The sequence below is a fragment of the Zootoca vivipara genome, chromosome 3, assembly GCF_965207765.1.
Source record: "Zootoca vivipara chromosome 3, rZooViv2.hap1.1, whole genome shotgun sequence".
Lineage (NCBI taxonomy): Eukaryota > Metazoa > Chordata > Lepidosauria > Squamata > Lacertidae > Zootoca > Zootoca vivipara.
The window spans coordinates 63,431,620-63,456,598 of record NC_142586.1 but is presented as its reverse complement, the minus strand read 5'-3'; the positions used below and the strand labels follow the sequence as shown (position 1 = coordinate 63,456,598).

The 24,979-nt window shown below is 41.6% G+C and overlaps 1 protein-coding gene across 4 annotated transcripts in view; it reads right to left on the bottom strand.

The window, feature by feature from the left end:
- The window catches only part of PLEKHG1 (pleckstrin homology and RhoGEF domain containing G1), a 108,758-nt gene that overhangs the window by 43,569 nt on the left and 40,210 nt on the right, over window positions 1–24,979 (bottom strand). For 2 of the 4 annotated variants that reach the window (XM_088666269.1, XM_088666268.1), the window contains exon 3: window positions 1,131–1,669. In XM_088666269.1, coding sequence (XP_088522395.1) covers window positions 1,131–1,669 — 539 coding nt within the window. Of the gene's footprint in view, window positions 1–1,130; window positions 1,670–7,751; window positions 7,886–18,987; window positions 19,147–24,979 lie in introns of those variants that run through there. The other 2 variants (XM_088666271.1, XM_088666270.1) reach the window with 2 other exon arrangements.

Here is a 24,979-nt window from a genome sequence, read left to right as displayed (position 1 = left end):
TTAAAATGCCTTCCGTATAGGTGATTTTTACTATAAACCAGCAGTTAAAGAACCTAATGCAACTGTGCAGGAAAAGACTTGTTTCTCGGAATTAATTTTTTAAAAGAAAACATGCCTTTGTATATCAAACCTTGATAATCTTTTTTGCCTTGCTGTCTGCTTTTTTGTGTCATCATCAGACTAGTATTTTCTTTTCCGGATTAGTGATGTACTTAACAGAGAGAATTGCCCGAAGCTACACATTATAAGATTTCCAGATTATGTGTTTGTCTCTATGATTTGTGTCTGCACTGGACAGGAGGCCAAAACTGACAAAGCAAGAAATAAAATATAGTTCACCTAGGAGCATGGACAGGGGAACATTTGGAAGAGCTGGTCACACATTCAAGAATTCCACATTCTACCAAAAAGAACATTCAAATTCCACATTTGTTTGATCATAGAGAGAACTGGATGTGATAAGTGTGGTATTAATACTCAGCAGAGGCGGGATGTTTCTAGTCACTGGTAGAGTTCCATCTCCCTTGGTCACTCAAGGTTTACAATTTCCTTGTGGCTGGAGGCCCACTGCTGCACCTAAAAGTAGGAGCACCTTTCACTAGCTCCACATAATGAGGAAAACATGGTGTGTGTGCACATCCCAACATCTTTGCTGTGGGTGATGATAGCAGAAAACAGCTCTGAATACCAAGTACCATTTTAGAGAAACAGTAGCGATTCAAAGGAAATTACAGATACCAGATTCATGAGCGATTCCATGAACATTGGAACAGGAGCCGTTTTATAAACCCTGATGACAAAGAGAAATGGATTGGGGGACAAAACTATCCAAGAGAAAATATCTAGCAAACAATGAATGATTTTTGTAAAACGCTACTACTGGAGCTACTACCAGCAATTTATATTGCCTGTCCAGGAAGACGCCTCTACAGATACGAATTATGCTGCTGCCCCAATAGCATAACTGACAGAGCATTTATTCATCCACAGAAAGCTGGCTGAGCTGCCCACCACAGCATACCAATTTAGTGCAAGACTTGCAATAAAGCCACATGCTCTTGGTATTGTTTGCAAGAGGATTTATTTTGCACATTGTCTATCCCATTAGAGTTTAAGAGTGATCCACTTACCTTCATAATACTTTTTAAATCCTGCACATACGTCCTCTCTGTCTCCAGGATTTCTTGGACCACTCTGTCAACGTACAGGAGCTTTGGGCTTGGAGGCTCAGCAATCAAGGACATGACACAGTTTCTGCTACTTTCCTTAGATTCAGCTCTCTGTGGCATACTTGGCCTTCTCCCAAGACTTCCGTCAGAGGTCTGCTCCTTTGGGGGGTTGTTTTTACTCAGCTCCTTGCTGGAAAATCGTTGGGCCGGGCTCAGCTCTAGCTTTATGGCCCCTGTTTCCTTATCCTGGTTGAATAAGCCCAGGTGATTGTTTGAAACGAGTGTTGTTCTGCTGCCAAAGGAACAGTGGCTATCCCTGGAGGATGCAGAAGATGAGGTGGAGCTGAAGCTAACAGGACGGTCACTGTCTGACAGTTCCATGGTCTTAATCCCACAGTAGTGGAAGTGTCCGTCTTCTCTGTGCAGGCTCTCCCCTGTTGTCTTGGGGGTTGTGCCTACCATCACAGGAGGCAGCACGGCAAGAGGCAAATGGTAGCCATCTTTAAGGGGAGGAAAAAGAAACAAAGCCTTTGTTATAAAGTGTCATTATCATTGAGTCTCCTCCCAAAAAAGGGAGACTCCAACCTGCTTACCTTTGACAGCTATTTGAAATCATCACTCACAGTCCCAATTTACTATAATAAACCAACTTCCCTAGAGTCTCTCCCTAGACACTTCCTTCAGGCCTATATAAACAGCCATTTGACTGATTACTTGTACTGAGAAAGCATACCTTACAGCAGGCATGTCCAAATTCCGTTTCACGGGCCAAATGCGGCCCGCCAGTCGGTTTCATCTGGCCCCTGTGGCAGTTTATTTCCTGGGGTAAAATCCTAAAAAAAAAACCTCAAGAACTTCAATCTTTTTTTAAAAAAAAAGCTCAAAAACTTCAATAGTAAAAAAAAAAAGCCCAACAACTTCAATCCTAAAAACAGGTTAACAACTGTGGTCGGCCCTCACGGCTCTTTACTTCATCAAATATGGCCCTCTTTGAAAAAAGTTTGGACACCACTGCCTTACAGGTAAGGGAAGCTTCAGTAAGTTGGCGAATAAGCAAGTGAAACATTTGGTGGGCTAGTAACTGTTATAAACTGGTTTGTAGAACCGCCTTGTATGTTTTCCACTGTACTATACTCTTTTTCTCTCTCTTTCCTTCTTGATACTGTATGCGGACAGGAGAGCTTTCAGATTTAAGTTTTATCTTTCTATATGAGGATGAGATTATATTCCACCCCTCTTGTTTGGAGAAGGAACACTCAAATTAGACAGCTGAAGATCTCTTAGCATACTATTTACTGGGCATATCTTCTATTTTACATGTGTAAGCAATTGCTTAGCCTGTTCACAGTGACATTACAAATTCATTAGGTTTTCATACTTTAATTTAAAAGGGGAGGGAGAAGAGGAATATATGTACTTAAATAATAAATTTGTGAAGACTTTAAGGTGCGGGCAACACTTTCTCATTTTTTACTGCAACTGAGTAAGCAAAAACCCTGATCCACCATATTGGAGTGGGTTTGGAGGTATTAGGAAGACACTACCACTGAAATGAAGTGTTTTCAGAGAAGGGCTGATCCAGCACAGGATCTGCCCATATGCCATCAAGCAATAGAAGTGATCTGAGTCCCTTTGCTGCACTAGACTGGGAGCTGGCACAGCAAAGCACAGGCCCGGCTCTAGGTAAGGTCCCGGAAGTCGCACTGCCCGGGCGAGGGAGCGATCTCCGTGCCTCAGCGCCAGGGCGCCCGACTTGCTTGAGACGGCCCTGGCAGAGCAGTCTCTGTTCTCCACACTCTGCCCTGGCTGGTGCTAGCAGTAAAGCTGTAGAAGGATGGCTGTGGCTATGATGATCCATTAAGCCTCACCATTGCACTCTTGCACAGTTCTCTCTCTCTCTCTCTCTCTCTCTCTCTCTCTGCCCAAGAAATAATACAAATATAATGTGTTTGTGATTAGCAATTAAAATTATTACAAAAATTAGTATATGCAGCTTCAGTGAAAAAGGAGTAATTTTCCTTGGTTTCTGATAAAGAAATATTTATGTGTGTTATCAGCATTAAAAACACCACTAAAACCAGAATAAAAATACACTGCAGATTTAGACTGGCTTGAAACCTGGATAAATAAGATAACTGGGAAAGTCTTCCGTTAATTTATCACAAAGACGTATAACTTAAAATCTGTGACAAAGGACACCTGATTAGCTGCCTTAGCTGAGGCAGAAAGAGTTCCTGTTTCTTTCAATCACTTTGTAGTCTTTCTTCCTGTTTCACTGATATGCTGTCTCACTTACAGATAACCTGAATGAACTAGTAAGTCATGTTTACTTTGTCAACACAGCACAGTTCAGTAATATAAACTATAGAAAAAGAAGCAAAGAATCCTCAGAAGGGGCCATATTTAAGGCAATACAAGCAAAAAGGAAGATATTATGCAATGTGAGATCTTGATCATTTTTTACAACCACTTAGCTTTAATTAAGTTGTAATGTGCTCTGCTCTTAAAAGCCTTCAAGTTAGAGGACCTTGACCTGGGGTTTAGGACAGGGATGGAGAACCTGAGACCTGCAGATGTTGCTGGACTCCAGCTCTCATCAGCTAGCATGGTGAATGGTCAAGGGTGGTGGAAGATATACTATATAGCAACATCTGGAGGGCCACAGGTTCCCCATCACTGGTTTAAGAGCATGAAAGCTCTGCAGCCAAATTCATGGGATTTGAATATTACAAAGCTGTGTCTAAAAAAAAATTAAGACTAACAGGTATTGAGGAGATGTTCATCAAACTTGCAGATGACACCAACCTGGGAGGGGTAACCAATGCTGCATTAAAGATGACCTTAACAGATTGGAGAAGTGGGTCAAAACTAACAAAATGAATTTCAATAAGGACAAATGTAAGGTTCTACACTTAGGCTGCACAAATATACTGGGGGACACATGGCTTGCCAGTAGTACATGTGAACAGGATCTAGAGGTCTTAGTAGACCACAAGCTTAATATGTGTCACCAGTGTGATGCAGCAGTGGGGGAAAGCTATTCTAGGCTGCATCAACAGAAATATAGTGTCCCAATCAAGGGAAGCAATAGTACCACTCTATTTTGCCTTGGTCAGACCACACCTGGAGTATTGTGTCCAGTTCTGGGCACCACAATTTAAGGATATTAACAAGCTGGAATGTGTGCAGAGCAGAACAACTAAGATGATAAAGAGGCTGGAAACCAAGCCTTATGAAGAACAGCTGAGGGAATAGGGTATGTTTAGCCTGGAAAAGAGGAGACTGGGAGAAAATATGATAGCCATCTTTAAATATATAAAGTGCTGTCACATAGAGGGTGGAGCAAGCTCTGGAGGGTAGGTCCTGAACCAATGGATTCAAGTTACAAGAAATGAGATTCAGACTAAACACCAGGAAGAACTTTCTGACGGTAAGAGATGTTCAACAGTGGAACAGACACCAATAAGAGGTGGGGGACTCTCCTTCCTTGGAGGTTTTTAAGCTGAAGTTGGATGGCTATCGTTCATGCATGAGCCAGTTGAGATTCCTGCATTGCAGGGGGTTGGATAAGATGACTCTCAAGGTCATAGTAGCAAAGGAAACTTGCTTATGTCAGGCCAGACCAGAGTATTTAGCCAAGTAGCTCAGTGTTGTCTACTGTGATTGGCAGCATCTTTCTAATGCCACAGGCAGAAGTCCATCCCCTGCAACCCAACCATTTAACTGGAGATGCTAGGGATTTAGCCTGGGGCCTTCTGCATACTGCAATGGTCCTTTCTTTTGTCATATCTTAGAGGCCTTTAAGTAGGGGCGACTTGGCCAAAGGGAAAGCAGTAAGTGACACTGAAATTCTTAGTTCACGTGGATATCCAGGTCTGCTGCCAAATGGTAATGGATAGAGGCAACACTTGCTACAAAAAATAATGTTACAGTTATAAATTGTTGCCAATGTGAGTCTTTAAGGAGATCTAGAATTCTAATAAAAAAGGTAAAGGGACCTCTGACCTGTGACCGACTCTGGGGTTGCGGCACTCATCTTGTGTTATTGGCCGAGGGAGCCGGCGTACAGCTTCCAGGTCTTGTGACCAGCATGACAAAGCCGCTTCTGGCAAACCAGAGCAGCACACGGAAACACCGTTTACCTTCCCGCTGTAGCGGTACCTATTTATCTACTTGCACTTCGATGTGCTTTCGAACTTTTAGGTGGGCAGGAGCAGGGACAGATCAACGGGAGCTCACCCCGTTGCGGGGATTCAAACTGCCGATCTTCTGATCAGCAAGCCCTAGGCTCTGTGGTTTAACCCAAAGCGCCACCCGCGTCCCTCAGAATTCTAATAAACATTAGACTAAAAGAACAGGATGCTGCATTTTATGATCTATGAGATTCCTTTAAACACTGTAATCCTGTGGTACATACCTCTGCAGAAAACATATTTCAGTGGAAATACCCAAGGTCCTTGACATGTGGTTGCTGCAGAAAATGGCTGTCTGTGTCAAGCAAATTGTCCTACTTTATAAGATTTGGTTAGGCTTAACATTTCATTTTCCCAAATTCTGCCACCCTGCTCCATATCACTGGCTGCCAGTTGTAGAGGCAAGGAAGTATTGGGGTAAATCTGACAAAATAATACTGGAGTGGAGGTGGGTAACAAGAGGACTGCATTTTGGGAAACAGGTCTATATCAAGCATTAAATCCATTTTCACCCTTTTATTGTGCACTGGGGCAGGGGGAAGAATGCCAGCTCTATTTGCTTTCATAGATCTACAACTGACAGGGCTTTGGTTTGGTTTGTGCAAGCTAAGCAATGGAAAGAGGGCTAATTGCATGTTTATCAACACTCGCAGATAAATGTGTTTCAGCAACATGATCCCTTTCTTGCCCATACCTTTCCACAAATGTAGTTAAGCTCCCCACCCTGTCTGGCCTACTGCCTGTGAAGGCACATACCGCTGATATGCCAACAAGAGACTTTAAACACAAACAAATGCACAGAGTGAACTAAGGAGACAGTGTTACAATATAAGGCTGGGAAATGCACTCACAGGTAACTTTAGTACTAGAAACTGTATGTTGCAAGATCAAATATGAAAAAAATAAGTTTCCCATGGTTGATAGTCCAATATTAACCTACATGAGGTTTTGATATCAAGCATGCCATATTCAGGTTTTTGCCGTTCATTATGAGGGGTGGCACTGTGGGTTAAACCACAGAGCCTAGAGCTTGCTGATCAGAAGGTCGGCAATCCCCATGACACGGTGAGCTCCCGTTGCTCGGTCCCAGCTCCTGCCAACCTAGCAGTTCAAAAGCACGTCAAAGTGCAAGTAGATAAATGGGTACCACTCCGGCGGGAAGGTAAATGGCCTTTCCGTGCACTGCTCTGGTTTGCCAGAAGCGGCTTTGTCATGCTGGCCACATGACCCAGAAGCTGTACGCTGGCTCCCTCGGCCACTAAAGTGAGATGAGCGGCGCAACCCCAGAGTCGTCCGCGACTGGACTTAATGCTCAGGGGTCCCTTTATGCATTTTAGGAGATGCTGATGCTTTCAATGGTTATGTTTACAGCAATCGCTGAAAGAGCTTTTATTTCTGACAGTTTCAAAGGTCAAAATCATGTAGCTTGATAAATCTAACAGTGCCACATTTGAGACTTCACACCCAATTGTATTCCTTATGCTAATAGCTGAAACTACATGGGAACATCTGCACCCCACATTAAAGCACACGATTCATGCTGTCGGCCACTCAATTTTAAAATTATTATCCACATAATCAGCATTATACCACTAAATAATTATCATTTATTCCATATGAAATCAAATGTTAATCTGAACTATTTCCATTCTTAATAATTTAATTAGGGAGCTATTAAGCAATTAAGGTCATGCTGCTGCACAAGAAAGGTTGCTTGTAAAAAGTTGTAATCAAATTTTATTTGAAAGGTAAGGACGACATGCTCCAGAGCTTGACCACCTTAAAGTGCGCACACACTCACAGGTGCTCTAAGCTCTTTGGTCCAGAAATTTGACAAAATGTTACTGGCACAGAAACTTCCCACACAGATACGGCACTCTGTCCCGAACACAGATGACATCAAACAGCACTTTGCATAGGCAGCATGGACAGCTTAGCTGCAACGTAGTAAAGAACAAACAAACCACAACCATCTTCCACAGTCTTCAAGCAGGGCCACTAAAACTGTATTCATTACAGCATACAAAGCAAATTCAGCACACTCCAGAAATATTCAACAACCCATTCAAGAACTGCAAAACCTGCAGCCAATGAAGCACTTCATATGATGGGCTCATTTCAAAAGACCCCCAAATTCCCATAGGCAACTACAAACTCAGCCACCAGTTTGCCTTTTGTTTCCCAAGCTCAAATAAGCCACCCGGCTCTATCACACAGTCTTCTGTCATAACGTACAACACGTTTGAGTCCCCAAGCACTGTTCCAAAGGCAAGTCCTCTGCAACGGTATCTCACCACTGTGGAATGTCTTCAGTGCTCCTTACGCAGTGAACGGACAAGCTTCTCTCTCTCTCTCCCCCTTACGCTCCCTCGCACAACTTGCAACCTACCTGTGTGTAATAGAAGATAAATGCATTCTCCAACTGCAGCAGTTCCCCCAAATCACCTCACTCCAGCACTAAGGTAAAATGAGATGGTCTCACTCGCCTATTCAGCTCCTTTGGTAGAAATACTGCATGAGTCAGCTTTCGGCTATCGAAACCCTAATGCACAAAAGGCTCCACAGGAACCTGAATCACAACTTTCTCATTGCCCACACCAAATGCAGTCGTCGGCATCGCTAAGAGCCTTAAATGAAACATGACATCATTCAATTCAGGAACAGGACAATAGACACCACTGTGGGTAACTTTAAATGCACACTTCGCTGAGCAACACGCCACTAACTATTCTCTTTAGGTGGGGGAGGGACACCAAGCAGCTCCACAACATTCTGATTGCTTTCCTTCAACCAGTGATTAACTCTATACAACACTAAGAAAAATGCAAAGAAAATATGAGCTGGGACAGATAAAAATCAATGTCCTGTTAGTGCAGGAGAACAATAGTTTTAAGAGTACAGAAATAGGTAAACTGATACCCCTGAATTGCACCAACATGTGAAGACAGTTTTGGCATATTAAAAATGGCTGACGCTGCACTGCAAATATAACAGCAACATTTTGGCTTTTATACTTTAACTTTTTATCTGCCCCCCCCCCAACTGCAAAAAATAGAAATTAAAGGTTTTCTTTAAATTAAAAGGATGCATTCTTGCTTTAAAAAAATTAAATATAAGGCAGAGAGGAGTTTGCATACACATATACCTGATGAAGCATTTACATTTTTTAAAAAATATAAAAACTTGAACACAAAACGCTATAAATATTTTAGTGGTTGTTTTTTTATTTAAAAAATTTCAAACCATAATATGCAGCCATACAACAAAAAAACACCAATGCCAGGTTCCTTAAAGTGATGGTATCAGGGCACTTCTTATGTCCAGTTCAGTTCTGCACGTCCCTTAATACCTGGATCAGGTATTTCTAAAATGTTAGTAATATCAAAACTACCAGGCCACATTTTCACAAACTTATATTTCAGTCTGTCTAATACCGTAATTGCACTGCATACAGATGGAAGGACAGATCCTTAAGCTGAGGCTCCAATACTTTGGCCACCTCATGAGAAGAGAAGGCTCCCTGGAAAAGACCCTGATGCTGGGAAAGATGGAGGGCACAAGGAGAAGGGGACGACAGAGGACGAGATGGTTGGACAGTGTTCTCGAAGCTACAAACATGAGTCTGACCAAACTACGGGAAGCAGTGGAAGACAGGAGTGCCTGGCGTGCTCTGGTCCATGGGGTCACGAAGAGTCGGACATGACTAACCAAATAAACAACAACAACAACAGATGGAGCACACATCTTGAATGTAAAAGTTCTCCAACAATCTCATCGAACCATCATGGGTCATATACAGTAGTTTCTGGTACATCTGTGAGAGAAATCAGTCAAATCCAACAATGCATATTCTTGCTAGTTAGTAAGTTTAGGAACTAACGACCACAGAGGTGTATTGCTGATAGCCAAAGACTCAGACCATAGAAATATAATTGGCAGAGAGGGCTCTTTATGAAGTCATTTCCCCTCCTCTCTGGAGTGGGAAGAAACAAAGAAGCATTTCATGTTCCACCCTCCCTTCCTTTGACCAGCAATGAGGGCAGACAAGCCCTCTGCTTGCTCCAGCTCAGGCACATGGCTAAGACCAGGGGTCCCCAAACTAAGGCCCGGGGGCCGGATGCGGCCCAATCGCCTTCTAAATCCGGCCCGCGGACTGTCTGGGAATCAGCATGTTTTTACATGAGTAGAATGTGTCCTTTTATTTAAAATGCATCTCTGGGTTATTTGTGGGGCATAGGAATTCGTTCATATTTTTTTCCAAAATATAATCCGGCCCCCCACAAGGTCTGAGGGACAGTGGACCGGCCCCCGGCTGAAAAAGTTTGCTGACCCCTGGCTAAGACTGTTTCTACTGTAAATATAAGTATTTTACCTGCATATGGCCTCTCCTACATATTAAAACCCATCCCACAAAACCAACTATCACATATTGATTTCAAAATATGCTGGACCTTGGTCTGACCCAGCAATGTTTTGTTTTTTGATGTTTTTTTAAGCAAAAGTGCATACTCAAACATCACTTCATACATATTATCTATGCCTTAAGTATTAAGAGAATGTGAGTATGTCATACTGGTTTGTAAATCAAAAACCCTATTATCTTGCCTTGGCTATATCAGTCCTTGGTGACAAGGCTGCATTCACCTTTGCTGCCTTCTACTTTATACCCACCCACCCACCGCCAGCAGCTGATTGGGGCCTTCTCTAGTCTCCTATGAGGCTCTCCTCTCTGTCTGAAGGACAGAGGGGAGAGCTAGCATTCCTGCTTCCTGTTCCATAGTAGCAAGATAACTTCCATCATCTAACCCCAGTTTCTACAACACCCCTCCCCAATTCTCCTTCATCCGCCTCATTTGTCTGAGCCTGCCAATCCATGCCTGATCCTGATAGGCCTCATGACTGATGACATCACTTCAGGTTTAGGTGATTGACCTTAGAAACTCTCAAGCTGATACAAGATATGAATCAGAGAAATTGAAAAACTACATTTCAAACAATGCACACTGGTCACATAAGGGACGTTGTCTCAAACTGTTCTGTGGACATGTTTCTGCAAGGTATGTGCCAGGGCTCAGGTGTGCTCATTCAGCATGTCTAAACCCTGCAATGTCTAAACCAGGCACCCCCAAACTGCGGCCCTCCAGATTTTTGGCCTACAACTCCCATGATCCCTAGCTAACAGGACCAGTGGTCAGGGATGATGGGAATTGTAGTCCAAAACATCTGGAGGGCCGAAGTTTGGGGATGCCTGGTCTAAACCCTGCAGCAACTATGCTGATCTCCATTACCATGTGGTACACTGTGGACCAGAGTTAGCACACTGAGTATCAGTTTATGTAGTTTTGTTTTCACATTAAAAGCTTAACTGGCAGCATGTGAAATTCTCACATAGACATGGTTTATTGCAACTTCGCAAAAAAGTTTTCTTTTTAACCTACAGTAAAGTTACCTTTAAGTACTATTAAATGTAACGACCTCTGATTCATAGAATTGCCAGAGCAGGAAATGGAAGATGTGGACATTTATAAAAGGATATCCTATAAAGAGAATATTATTTTGTCCAAATGGGGTCTCAGTTTTGTTTATTGCTGCAAGTCTCTTTTATTTTTATTTTTATCATTTTAAAAAGCTGTCTGTTTGAAATTTTCAGAAATGTATGGTTTTTTGAGTGCCCCTTTGACCATGCTTTCAAAAACATACACATTTTCTAAATCCAAATCAACTATAAATGACTGAGGGGGATATTGTGGTCTCAATTTAATGATTTGCAAGCATTAAGTTTCCTACTTCAGGAATCTTAACAAACCATAAATGAACTACAGTCGACTCAGGATCTTCTAGAGGACATCCTGTCTTCTTCCCCAAAGTGCAGGGCAATGTATTAATAACCCTCTGCAATGCAGTGCAATGATTATTTAAACCTGTACATCATACTGCAGAGATTTCTATATAAAACAAAAGCTTTTATCTTGCTGATACGCTGAAAACCCAAGTTTTGTATACCCATTGATATACATTGATTCCAGTTTGCAGAAAATGCTTCTTTTCTTACTTTTAAAAGTTTAATAAGATTCTTGACAGAATACTGCTTGAAAAACCCCACCCACCCAACCTTATAGCCAAAATGATTCCAGTTGTGATCTGCAATTTTTCCACTATATTCCAAAGCACTATGCAAGCAAATAAATTATCCTTCTAGTAGCAGACTGACAACACCACTGCTAATTCTAGGAGTACATTCCCACCAATAAGATCTATTTCCAGTTTGTTCTTTGTCAGTCACCCGATTTTCTTTCTCAGGATCGTAACACAGAAATGCTAGAAAGGTTTATTTACACAATGCTTTTGTTATTTTTGTAAACTCTGGATTATGGTTCTGTTCATAAAAATGCAGACTTCCTGCAATAGACTTCCTCACTCACCCCTTGCCCAAAAGCTTCCTACTGTGGAATTCAATTCTCCCAAACCACCATCACTGAGGTTCCATTTATTACTCTACTATTCTTTGAAGTCTGCACAGCTATCACTTCTGCTGCTGAAGAGATAAGCCTTTTTATTTAAATTTTAAAATTTGTACCAAAGACTAGCTTGTCTCTTCACCAGCTAAACCAGGGGGTCAGCAAACTTTTTCAGCAGATGGCCGGTCCACTGTCCCTCAGACCTTGTGGGGGGCCGGACAATATATTTCTGGGGGGAAATGAATGAATTCCTATGCCCCCCAAATAACCCAGAGGTGCATTTTTAATAAAAGGACACATTCTACTCATGTAAAAACACGCTGATTGCTGGACCATCCGTGGGCCGGATTTAGAAGGCGATTGGGCCAGATCCGGCTCCCGGGCCTTAGGTTGCCTACCCATGTGCTAAACAGTTAAATGGCCTGTCACCTAGACTTTGCTATTCTTACTTTCCCATTCAATTAACTGCACTTCAGAGATAACTGTACATGAAGACAAAGCAAATGACTCTTCCAAACAAGATTATTCCACAACTTTATGGCAGTTCAAGTCCAGCTTTAGCCTGCCCCTAAATTCAGAACACAGAGACATGTCTTCCTTCCCACATAATATACTAAACCAATTCTGACTTGAGGTGAAGGATCACTACTTGTCTCAAAACAAAGCAAAACCCAGATGAAGTGAAACTAACTCCTTCCCTGAATCCCCTCCTCACCACATTCTGGAATTATAAAAGATGTGAAGGCTTTGTGGCAACCACCAGTAATGCCCAGTTACCAATGACAACCAAAACTGGTTGACTCCTTTGGATTAGTTTGCACTTTTAATTAACAGCTGGGCTTGAAGCCTTGCCTCCAGCCTAATTCCTTACCTTACAAGCTTTTCAACCCACCAGCACTTAGGTCAACTCCGTTTTCAAAGTATTCCCCACTCCCCCTGAGAGAAGATTTGGAAAAGATGTTGACTTGTTATGTTTATGTAGAATACACCCTCCTTCCACACACATTACTAATTCTCCTCCAGTTAGTCCAAATACAGATGATGGATAAGCATATGGAAACATACCTGCCAAGTCCCGGACTGCAGAATCCGGGATTGGCAGCCGCGTGACACCGGAAGTTGCATAGATGCAACTTCTGGTGTAGCTTTGCCCATCTATGGGCACCGAAAATGGCCGGCGCCGGCTTCGAAAGTCGCATCTACGCACTTCCAGACATGCGTAGTCATGACTTTCAAAGCAGGCGCCGGCCATTTTCGGTGCCCATAGATGGGCAAATCAGAAGGAAAAAAATGGCCACCGGCAGGAGAATATAAGGGAGAATAACGGGAGACGAAGTGATATGGGGGACCGCCAGGAAAAGGTAAGAAAAAACGGGGGTTTCCCGGGGAAAACAGGGTACTTGGCAACTATGTATGGAAAGAATGAATTCTTAGAAGGAGGCTATATAACCGTAGGGTAAAGATTTTCCTAATCCTACATAGATATGAGATGATTTGGAATATGGTAACATTACTGGAACTTGGGTCTCAACAAACAATGTTTGGGAATGGCAAGTTCCTGGATAATATATACCATTATAGGTTATTTACAATGCTTTATTAATTGATCAGGTAAAATATATTAGGATACTATTTTTCTAAGGTTTGAAATAAAGTAAGGTAAGCAGTTCGAAAGCATGTCTGACTCCTTGAAGCTTTCTCCCAAGAAAATTGGTGGACTCCTAGTTAAATCAGGAGTGGGGAAACTCCAACTCATGGGACAAAATTGACCCGCAAGGCCATTTCCTAAAAACACACCCACCAGCTGTCACTGGTGATGCCAACTGATAGGTGTGAAGGCACCATTTAATCCTGCACTGGCAATGGGCATTGCTCCCAGCAAGGAAAAGGATCATGCAGCCAAGGCAGCCCAATTTAATCCCTGCTCATCAGCTGGGAAGTAAGGCTTAAAGCCTTTAGCAGAACTGCTGTTTGAAGCAGTTCTCCTCTAAGTCAATGGGTTGGCAGCAGTGGAGTAAGGAAGAGGAGTCCCCCCCCCCCAACCACCACTGCCACTGCCTGCCCACTTGCTTAAAGTTGTTTCCAACAGCACTGTGTTAAACTGGCTAATGCCTATAAAATCTACAATGAAGAACATTGTCTAGTTCGAATGGATTTAAATATAACTGCTGTATTTATTGTCTTAGGCATAAAGCAGCCAACTGTGTGAAAATAGTTTAAGAGGCAATGGCAAAATTGCCATTTTTAAATGCAACTGCCCTAAACGTTCATGAATACATTCAAGTGGCACAGGGCTTTGCTGCATTCCACCATGATCTTTCCCTACCCCATGGGGGCACAAGAAAGCCTTCCACACAAAAGTCTCCAACACAAATGAATAACAGCAAAAACACTGACCACACAGAAAGGTCAAGCTGCTCTCATTATGCGTGCACAGCAGGGACATAGCATGGTAAGCATCAGAAATTTCCCCGCAGCTATAAAACACTACACCTTTTTCACTTTACATTGTTGATTCTATTTTTTTGTAACTGAAGGGTCCATAATTAGGAACTTTCAGAGTACAGTATATTTATCTATTAGCATGAGTTACATTCAGGAGCAGCAGACACAAAGCTTCCTTCCCCCTTATCTGAAGTAATGGACTATCCTGGATTAACTCAATAAACTAGAAATTTACCTCTGTTTTGCAATTTGTAACTAATTTATGACCTGATCAGTACTGAGGTTCAATCTTGCATTGCAAGCATATTCTCTTTCCTTCTTGTCTCAAACTTAACACTGAGAGGGTTAGTGGTGGCACAGAAATGTCATCTGTGATGGTGAAGGCAGAAATGGAGCTTGTAATGAGGGATGACTACTCCACATTTATGCACAAATTTGGGTTTCCGCTACCTTGATGCCCACCTTATATACCCCACCAGTTTTCATGTCAAATGAATGAATAGTTTTGCAAAAAGAAAGAGGGATTTTTAAATTCACAATGTACTGTATGTTATGCTGATGTTACTCCTTCCAAATGACATTTCTTACCTTTAGTTGCTATGGAAACAAGTCGCCTATATAGGCCAACTCTTTAATTATGCAATGATCAATTTTCAAAAGAAAAATGGGGATGTCCCAGACTATCTGCTTGACAAAAGACACTGAATGTTGAACACTGTTCATCCATAGTTGTTGAGCTGTTTTTTAGGTAAAGAGATCAGATCAGAGTTGTTGATCGACCAGGATCGACCAGGGACAGCCCTGGTCAATCAACAACTCTGATCTGATCTCTCTGCCTAAAAATAGCTCAACAACTATGGTCTCTCCCCCTAAAGAAAGCTCCACAACTTTTGTCCTTCTCCCCACAAAAAGCTCAACAGTATACCTGAAGGAGCATCTCCACCCCCATCGTTCTGCCTGGACACTGAGGTCCAGCACCGAGGGCCTTCTGGCGGTTCCTTCACTGTGAGAAGCAAAGCTACAGGGAACCAGGCAGAGGGCCTTCTCGGTAGTGGCGCCCGCCCTGTGGAATGCCCTCCCATCAGATGTCAAAGAGATAAACAACTACCTGACATTTAGAAAATACCTAAAGGCAGCCCTGTTTAGGTAAGTTTTTAATGTGTGACATTTTAATGTATTTTAATCTTTGTTGGAAGCCGCCCGGAGTAGCTGGGGAAACCCAGCTGGATGGGCGGGGTACAAATAATAAATTATTATTATAAATTATTATTATAACACATCATTCTGGCATGAAGAGTTTTCACACTGGTATCAGCCTCCTTCCAGAAGTAGTAATGCTAATTCTGGTTACATCACTGAAGAAATGAGATAATTGCTACTTCTCAACTTTTAAAAGGAAACAAAACGTCAGTAACTCTTAGCCTGTGCAGACGTTTCATTGCTGAACAATGTGGCACATTCACTACTGAATGAACCCCAGAGCATGGCGAGTCTCTGGGAGGCCACTAGACTGGTTATTATTGCACTAAGCATAACCCTCTCATAAGAGCTATTAGCTGGCATGCTTGGTGGAAAATCAGTGTTTCTCTGAAAGCAGCTGTTAACCAGTACCACCCCACTTCAATTCTCCTTTTTATTTAAAAGGACAAGGAATGCCTAGGCTTGGCCTATTCCAAGTTTTCCATGCAAATTTTTATCTTTTAAAACTCTCTCTATGCAAATGATATATACAAAATATCTGGGCCAGAATCCAAAGATTTACTTACTGGTACTATTAAATAGTTTTGCCTACCCACCCCCCATCTCATGCCATATAACAAACTGTTCTTTAAAGTACCTTATGTTTCTAAAGCAGTTTGTCATGCCATATACTTAAGCTTAGGAAACACAAATCTAAGGCTGGCTGGATGTTTGGATAGGGTTGCCAGACTCAATAGAGGACAGGATTTCTGTGCCTTTAATTGCCCTGCTCTCTTTTGAGTCTGGAAACCTTAAAGAGAAACCAGCAGACCCTTTGTTTAATTTCCAAGCAAAGGGTCTGCTGGTTTCTCTTTAAGGTTTCCAGACTCAAAAGAGAGCAGGGCAATTAAAGGCACAGAAGTCCTGTCCTCTATTGAGTCTGGCAAACCTATGTTTGAAACTGCTTATACAGACTCATTGGGTCCCAGACCCGCCAAAAGAAATTGGCATATAATTTTAAAATTCAACTTTTTTGCTTTGGTACTAGGTAAAGATTATTTTTTAAAAAATAAATAAATGCAAGAGTAGTGAGCAGAATGAACACATGCATTAAAAACAGAATCATTTATACAGCAGACTTCAGGTTTGCATTTTTTCCAGCAGCAATTCACAAAGAGTCTAGCTGTTGTACATTAAAAAAAAAGAGCTTGCCTCTTTGGCAGTGAAATAAGCCAGCTAAGCTGTGACTGCATAGATAGACAATGCAGATACAAAGCCACAGATCAAGTTCAGTAAAGCCTGTAACTGTATCCAACTGTTACATTTAATTATACAAACTAATGAGGGAATACATACATTGTACTGTATGTATATTGCTTTAACTGTTCAGCACAACAAACACAAAGTGTGGAGTACCCACAGCAAGAGAGATTTTGATCAGATGTGTATGTAAAAGGTATATACCGTATGTAGCAGAGATCATGCTAAAACAAGAGCCCTCTCTTAATTTTTAAACCTTCTCCCTCACCTGTTCAGGAGGGACCCCATATCCTCTGGAGAGAGTTATGGGGGGGGATTACAGGGGAGGAAGAGAAAAATCAGTTTTGCAAGCTGCCTTTCACTCACACAAGCAGTGGAGACAACTCACTAATTAATCAACAATAGAGTTTGGAATGCAGCATTCAAAATCTTGTAACCTTGCATCTAGTGGGGAATGCTTTGTCTGGAAGCAAAAAATGGCACCCTATTATAGTTGCAAGGATTGTGGAAAGCACCAGACAAAAAGGATTACGGATCAATTTGTAATTCCATAGCCCTTGGCTTTGGTCAGAATTTATTAGCAGCACAAACTGTCATGGAATGTGTGCTCCATCTGCTTCTTGTTACCTTCATTCCTGAGAACTGCCATCTAAAAATGATAATTTCAGAGTGATTATTTCCATATACGGTACACACAAAGCTTGATAAAAATTCAAATGTCTCTTTAATATTATTGGTAAAGGACATTAACCTTAATGGGACATTGTAAACATAAGTAGTTTTGTGAAACCAAACTCATGGAGATTGTTAGGGTTTGTTTGGGTTTTTGTTTGTTTTTTTGTATTACTTCTACTGTACTACTACCACCACAACCACCACCAATTTAAATGCTTTCCCTAAATCCATAAATGATGAAAATTATGAACATCTGCATTTCCATAGGTTTGTATCCTTTACATATGGCAGCTCCTATTTATAGTACACTGTGCCAAAATGGGAGCATGAAGCAAAGTCATTATTTTGACATTAGCCATTCTGACCTCAAGATGACAGTCAGGATCTAAGACCCTGATGCTGATGCAGAACAAAGTGTGAAAAGGGTTCACCTCTGTCTGTCCTGAGACAACTGCACTGAGAAACACAGTGGAGGAAAATATCGTGGTGGCAGGCTAAGGGTTTTTTTGGGGGGGGGGATTGCCCTTCTTTCCTCTTTACCAAGTTCATCAGGTAAAGGAAGAGGAAAATGGACACCTATCCTCCCTAAGCAGGAGGTAAGAGGTGGCTTCTCTCTTTTGGAAGGCCGGGCAGAATGAACATCCGCCTCTTGAAATTAACTGAGCGGGGTTAGAGGAGCTGAATGAGATTTGAATGTTTTTAGCTAAGTTAGTTGAAGGCGAACGGATTTGGAAGGTTGGGAGTTTCAGAAAGCTCAGATCTCACTCTGCCTCAAGTTTGTGACCTTGGGCAAGTCACTTGCCATTCAGCCTCACTAGTCTGCCTTTTGCAGACTGGGTGGTGCAGAAGCAAATGTGGGATCAAAGGGAGCAACTGAATGTTGAGCCCCCGCCTCTGCCTTGCACTTAGATTGTAGACTTGGGCTATTCCATTCAATGCCACAAGCCAAAGAACAGTGATACCACCCTAAAAATATTTTACATAGTTTTCAACTAAAAGGAATTGTCATTATGAGATGGCTGCCTTTATCTCCAAGGATATCTAACTCCTTTGGAAGAAACTTCCAAGATGCTGTTATCTGAAGACTGAAATGCTTATTTCTGGACATTTATCAGGTTTATTTTCTAAGCTTTGGTCACCCCAAACCCCTAATCTATTTTCTTAGATTGTTGACTCTATAACACACACACACACACACACACACACACACACACACACACACACACACGTATGATAAAAGCAAAAGCAAAGCTGCTGCAGTGTATTTATAACCTTTTTGAATTTATAAATATTACAAGCAATAGGACATTGTTTCCATATATTGACATCCTAATCCATGCAAGTTAAATGGGACTTGTTTCCAAGGAAGCAAGTCCAGGACTGAAGGCTTTTGGCAATCAGAAGAAAGCAAGCTATGAAAAGGCATAATAAAGCTGAAGCTCACAAAATGCAGTTATATTCATTTTTGAGCAAAATCCTTTCAAACGTGCTTAAGATACACAGTTAAAAGAATGCAAGACAGTACGTGTAAAGAGGCATAAGAGGAGAAAACAGACTCAGAGGAGAGTTAACAAGAATCAAAGGAAGTACAAGAAAAGAATTGCTTACCCTACAGATGCTTCCTCTGCAACAAACAAGCTCATTTTTCACAGGACTGGATGGGTAAGCCTACCCACACTCCATTAAATCAATTGTCCATTCTGCAAATTGGCTTAAGGCTGCTCTTGGGCATTTTATACAGAGAGATGCAGCTGCCTAGAAATGCATCTGCAAAGTGAGGCAAAAACAAACAACACCACATTCACATACCGATGAGAGAGAGAGAGAGAGAGAGAGAGAGAGAGAGAGAGAGCACCCACAGGATCGCTAATGAATTCTCCGAAAGAACCAGCCTAAATGGCAATTCACTGAAAGGTGTTCAACACAAGATTAACAAGTGGCTAAGAGCCACCCTCCGGTTTGATTTTTAAAGCTGCAGTTTTTTTGATACCACTACTGGCAACCAGCCATCACTGCAGGCCTCAAAAAGTAGTGGAAAGCTTAAAAGGGGGAAAGAGCCTGCCGGGAAAATTCTTCTAAGCCTGCAGCTCTGCAGCACTCTCGTTCTTTACAATAAGGAAGAGCGAGAACCCTCATCCCATCGCCAGGCTTTCAATGCAAACTCTAAAAAGGAAATGTAAGGAGGTCTATGTGACGAATCACTTAGCCCAGCTCTAATATAGTCAATATTATGACCTGAGCATTCTGTCAATGTTTGAGCATGTGGGCTACTCTTAAAAATAAAACCACACACACAGAGAGAGATATCAAATATGCTCTCACCAGCAGCAACATGAGTAAAACAGGGGAAGAGAATTAAGATAATAAAGCTAAAGACATTTCTCAGGCATTTCTCCTGTTTCAGGAACTGACCAAGGGGAAGTTCCATAATCAAAGATCAACAGTATCAACCATCAAAGAAATCTTTATATTTTACATATATTGCAATTTATGGAAAACCACTTGTTTCAGTCTGACATAAACCACAGTCCTTTATATACACAATGTAAATAAGGTATGCTGTGGTAATAAAATGAGCTCCCTTTCCCTTAACAAGGAAAGACACAAACCTAATAAATATATGGTTTTACAATATAAATCACAGTGGAACAGCTTTCCTTTCATATGTTTTACAGTTGTACATTTCATTGCTTAGCTCTATCTATATTTTAGGATACTCAGCTTTATTCTTCTTGGAAGAATTATCTGTGTAATTTCCCTGTTAACTTTTATCTTAACTGCTGTCACACTGAAAGAATTCTGTAGAAGGTTTTAGGAAATGTGAGTTTAGGTTAGTTTCCAACATATTAAATTGCTGTGATTTAATGTTCTATATGCCACGTGAGTCAAAGAAGAAGAAATCTTGTAAAACTCAAATTTATTGAGTATAGATGAAATATAAAGTTCGGCACTGAGACTTGAAGAAAGTTTCCAAGTTTCAGCAAACTGGTCATAAGACACAAGTTTATTTTAAAGTTCTTTTGCTTGTTACATTTGCGGGAAAAGTGGGGAGATAAATAGCTGCCTTTAGGTGGCAGGTCAATCGTAACTTTTTAGAGAGTGTTAGACTAAGTCAGCCTTGCCCAGTCTGGTGCTCTCCAAATGTTGCTGGCCATATTGCCTGGGGCTGAGGGGAATTGTAGTCTAAACATTTTGTTTGGTGACTGCTGCCAATGTCACAATCTCCGAATTCCAAATCTGCCCAGGGTGCCCAAAAAACTTGTGACAACCAGATAGTATATTTTCACAACATCAGCCAACTCCTGTGGGCTGGGGTCCCATTGCCCCTCCATAAAATATTTGAGGGGGCTGCCCCCCTAAGTTGATGGGCATTGCCATTCAAATGGTGTGAGTGTGCTGCATCTTGTGATCAATTATACGTGGGGCCCTCAATTTTCAAGTTGACACCACTGTATAGAGAGGAATAAAGGTAAAGGTAAAGGCCCCCCTGACCATCAGGTCCAGTCGTGTCCGACTCGGGGGTTGCGGCGCTCATCTCGCTCTATAGGCCGAGGGAGCCAGTGTTTGTCCGCAGACAGCTTCCAGGTCATGTGGCCAGCATGACAAAGCTGCTTGAAATGCCGTTTACCTTCCCGCCAGAGCGGTCCCTATTTATCTACTTGCACTTTGATGTGCTTTCGAACTGCTAGGTGGGCAGGAGCAACGGGAGCTCACACAGGGATTCGAACCGCCAACCTTCTGATCAGCAAGCCCTAGACTCTGTGGTTTAACCCACAGTGCCACCTAGGTCCCATAGAGAGGAATAGGATTCTCTAAAATTATACCCTTAATCTTGACTTTTAACGAAGCTTAGCAAGTGTCACAATAGTGTACTTAAACCAGGAAGAGAAGGGTGGGATGCTATTTTCTTTAATCACAAAATAAACTTTCTGTGTTCAAACTAAAAAAGCCACCAGTGTTTAGGCTAAACATATTTGATAGAATTATTACAAAAGTAACCAAAAGATAGAGAAATGTTTGGATATTACATTCAGGGCTATTTTGTTGAGAAAGAAAAAAAAGTGATGACTTTAGATAAGAATCATGTGGATGTCCCAGCACAATCCTGTGCTGGAATGTTAAGACCATCACATTTTTCTTTCCTCAGTTCTCAGATATATTCTGTAATTATTTTAACTTGAACTTTGCATGGCCTAAAATGTAAAAAGCAAGCACACAGAACAGCTCTACTCAGTGCTATTTGGGTGGTATAATAAATAGGCATGATACTTGAAAATATCAACTAACTTCAAGCTGAGGTCAAGGGGAAGTTCCTTGGCGAATAAAAATATATTGCATCATTACATGCTACATTGTGATGAAAGATTAATGACAAATCCAGTCCAGGAAGGATTGTTGTTTGAGGAGTGACACCAGACAATTCTTTAAAATACTCAATTAGGAGATTAATATGACTGATCCCATTTTGATTCATACCATAGATTCAGGTTCTTTAGTCTGAAAAGGTAGAACACAACACACTGCCATTCAGCTATCACTTTAGTTGATTTAAAACTGGTGTTTACTTATTCTTTCAAATTTTCAATCCATTACCTAAAATGATGGACAAATGTATTATTAGAACAAAACAAAGGCAAATAGTCTATCTCCATACTTTCTTTTACTGTTCGGAGTAATCTTTGTCCAATCGTGTGAATGCAAGATGCAATTAGAATTAAAGGAAAATAAATCAGATGTAAAAGCCATTACCACCGAGGTTTCCTCAATGACTTGTCACAGGAGCCTTTCTTAAACCTTGATATGACCTCAAAAAGATGCCTGGTCTTGATGACAGCACTATTTCCTTAACATGAGAAGGCTTTCGGCAGCCTTCATAGTGACCCTAAGCACACGACTATTACCAACAAGGACTACCATCAAAATATAAGTCTTACTGTTACTTGTTGCAGGGGTGGGAGCATGTAATTTTCCAGATGTTGATGAACAACAACTCCCACCAGCTCCTACTCTTGGTCATGTTGGCTGAAGCTGATGAGAGCTGGTATGTAACATCTGGAGACTCACAAGTTTCCCATCCCTGGGCTATTGAATGGCCATGTTCAGCCAATCATATCTCAGCTCATTCAGATAAGATGTGCAACAACCTTTTGACCCTGTATGCTGCCCACTGATTTTCAGTGAGTACTAGGCACGATGGCTATGCTGTGCCTCCATGGTTGGAGGCGGTTGGCTTCTGAATGCCAGTTTCTGGAAACCACAAGAGGGGGGAGTGCTCTTGTGCACTGGTTGACCACTGTGAGAACAGGATGCTGGACAAGATGGACCACTGACCTAATCCAGCAGGCTCTTATGTTCTTAGGGAGTCTTAGGTGTACCTACTTCAGGGTTGTTGTGAGGACAAAACTGGGGAAGGGGGGAACTGTGTTCATCACTTTGAGATCCTTGGAAGAAAAATGGGGGATATGTTTTATACCTTGTTATGCCATTTTCAAAACAGCCTTTCGGCCACCCTCAGCAAGCAATAGGACAAAGTAAAATTTCTTCATTGAGGCTTCAGAATATCCATTTAACTTTTAGATATAAGATTTCAAAGGAACCAGAATGCAATGCACAACGTCTGAGTTTTAAAGGAGCCAGAACTCTTGTAATATCTATTACAACTGAAACCAATACCCTAAATGAATAGTTGTAACAATTGTATTTCCCAAGGCTGAAATATAAAGCAGCAAATAATTTTGCTTTTTGGCAGATGGCTAAAATACTTCTAGCTCTGAATCTTTGAACTGGAATTCTAGTTTATTCCATGTATCAAAGTCGGTCCGCCAAACACAATAATTAAATGCCTCCAGAATAAAGGAAACTTGCCAGAATTCGCAAGTTCAATTGAAAAATAAGCATCAACTTGCATAGTCAAGATGTAGCAAAAGAAGCTGAACTTTATACCTCAAGTGATAGATGAAAGCAGATGCTAATATTTTTGTTTGTGTTGTCTCCATAGGAACTAAAAGTAACAAAAGATGAAGATTTCCAAAGAACTGTTATCAGGTTTGATTTAGTACCTCCAGTTCACACGTACAGTACTAATACTTCCCTTGAGTCACAAATATTGAAATAACATGAAGAGAAGCAACGAAGACCCATCTTGAAGTCTCCCAGTCATCTCTAATCTGAAATATTACTTCCCTCTTGTGCTGGTCCCAATCTTTTAGATAAAAGTTGGATCATAGCAGTTAATGCCAACTTAAACATAGATACATACTTATGTCCAAGGGATCTGGACTGAGGGATCTAGCCTTCAATAATACTGGTCTCACGGAGAGAATCCCATTCACCTCCCAGCCTCAGGAAGCTGGTCTGTGTGTATGCAGCTGTTACGGCACACCTCTGCATTATTTCGGATGAATGCATTGTTGGGTCCAGTAATAGAGTATATACCCCCAAAAAACATTCCTCAGATGAAAATAGGGACATTTCTCACTCCCCTCCCAAACTGACCCTCCTTGACCCCTCATTTTTTATCCCTCAACCAGAGCATTTCCACCACCACCACCACACCAATGGGCCATGGCACCAACACCCTTCATGTTCCTGAAAACCCCTTAACTCTGATTTTATTTTATTCATTGGTAGATTTGCCAAAAGAAAAACACAAACCAATAAATAATTTTTAGAAAGGGGCAAGTTTTTTTCTGGGGGTACCCCTAAACATTTTGTGAATCTAACTTTGGCCTCATATTTCAATATGAGTAGGAAAATGAGAGTACCCTAAACATTTTTAAAGAAAAAAAGCTCTCTCTCTCTCTCTCTCTCTCTCTCTCTCTCTCTCTCTCTCTCTCTCTCTCTCTCTCTCTCTCTCTGTGTGTGTGTGTGTGTGTGTGTGTGTGTGTAAAGACTCTTCCTTTCTTCCCGCCCAGGGTGCCCCTGCCCTCTGCCTGCTTCTCAGAGCCAGTGTGTCACAGCCACTACTGCTGCCATTGCTCAGAACAAGTGCCTGCTCATTCTCCACCCCAAGCTCAGCAGGAAAAATAGGGATGTTTTGGGACCAAATCAGAAGCTGGGATGGCTTTCATACTTCCAGGACTTTCCCTGGAAATAGGGGCACTTGGAGGGTATGAGTAACATGGCACCAAGAAAAGTTGTCATGTTATTGGCAACCAACTATATGTACCTCCATGCAAATGTGTGCGCCAGAGGACTGGGGGGGGGGGAGGAATAAGAATCTTAGGTGCTTTCTATTTACAGCACCTCCCGTCACAGTTTTTCTGCTATAAGACCCAGTTCACACCTTACTGCAAAAAAGAGAGCTTCAAATAAATATGAACTAGTTAATACTATGGGTACAGGATCCGACTTCTGCATTATTCTATGATTCTATGTCTTACAGCAACCCAACTGGTATGCCACCATCTACTTTATTTTCCTTATTCTCCCTCAAGTGGGATGAGAATTGAGCTGCAAATATAGTTTGGCAGAAAAAGAACTCCGCTCATCCCAATAGTAAACTGCACGAATGGAATACATATTCCCTATCACACACAAACAAACCCAAAGCCCAAGTTAAAGGACTACAATTAGTTGCTGTTGTTGTTGTTTAAAAAAA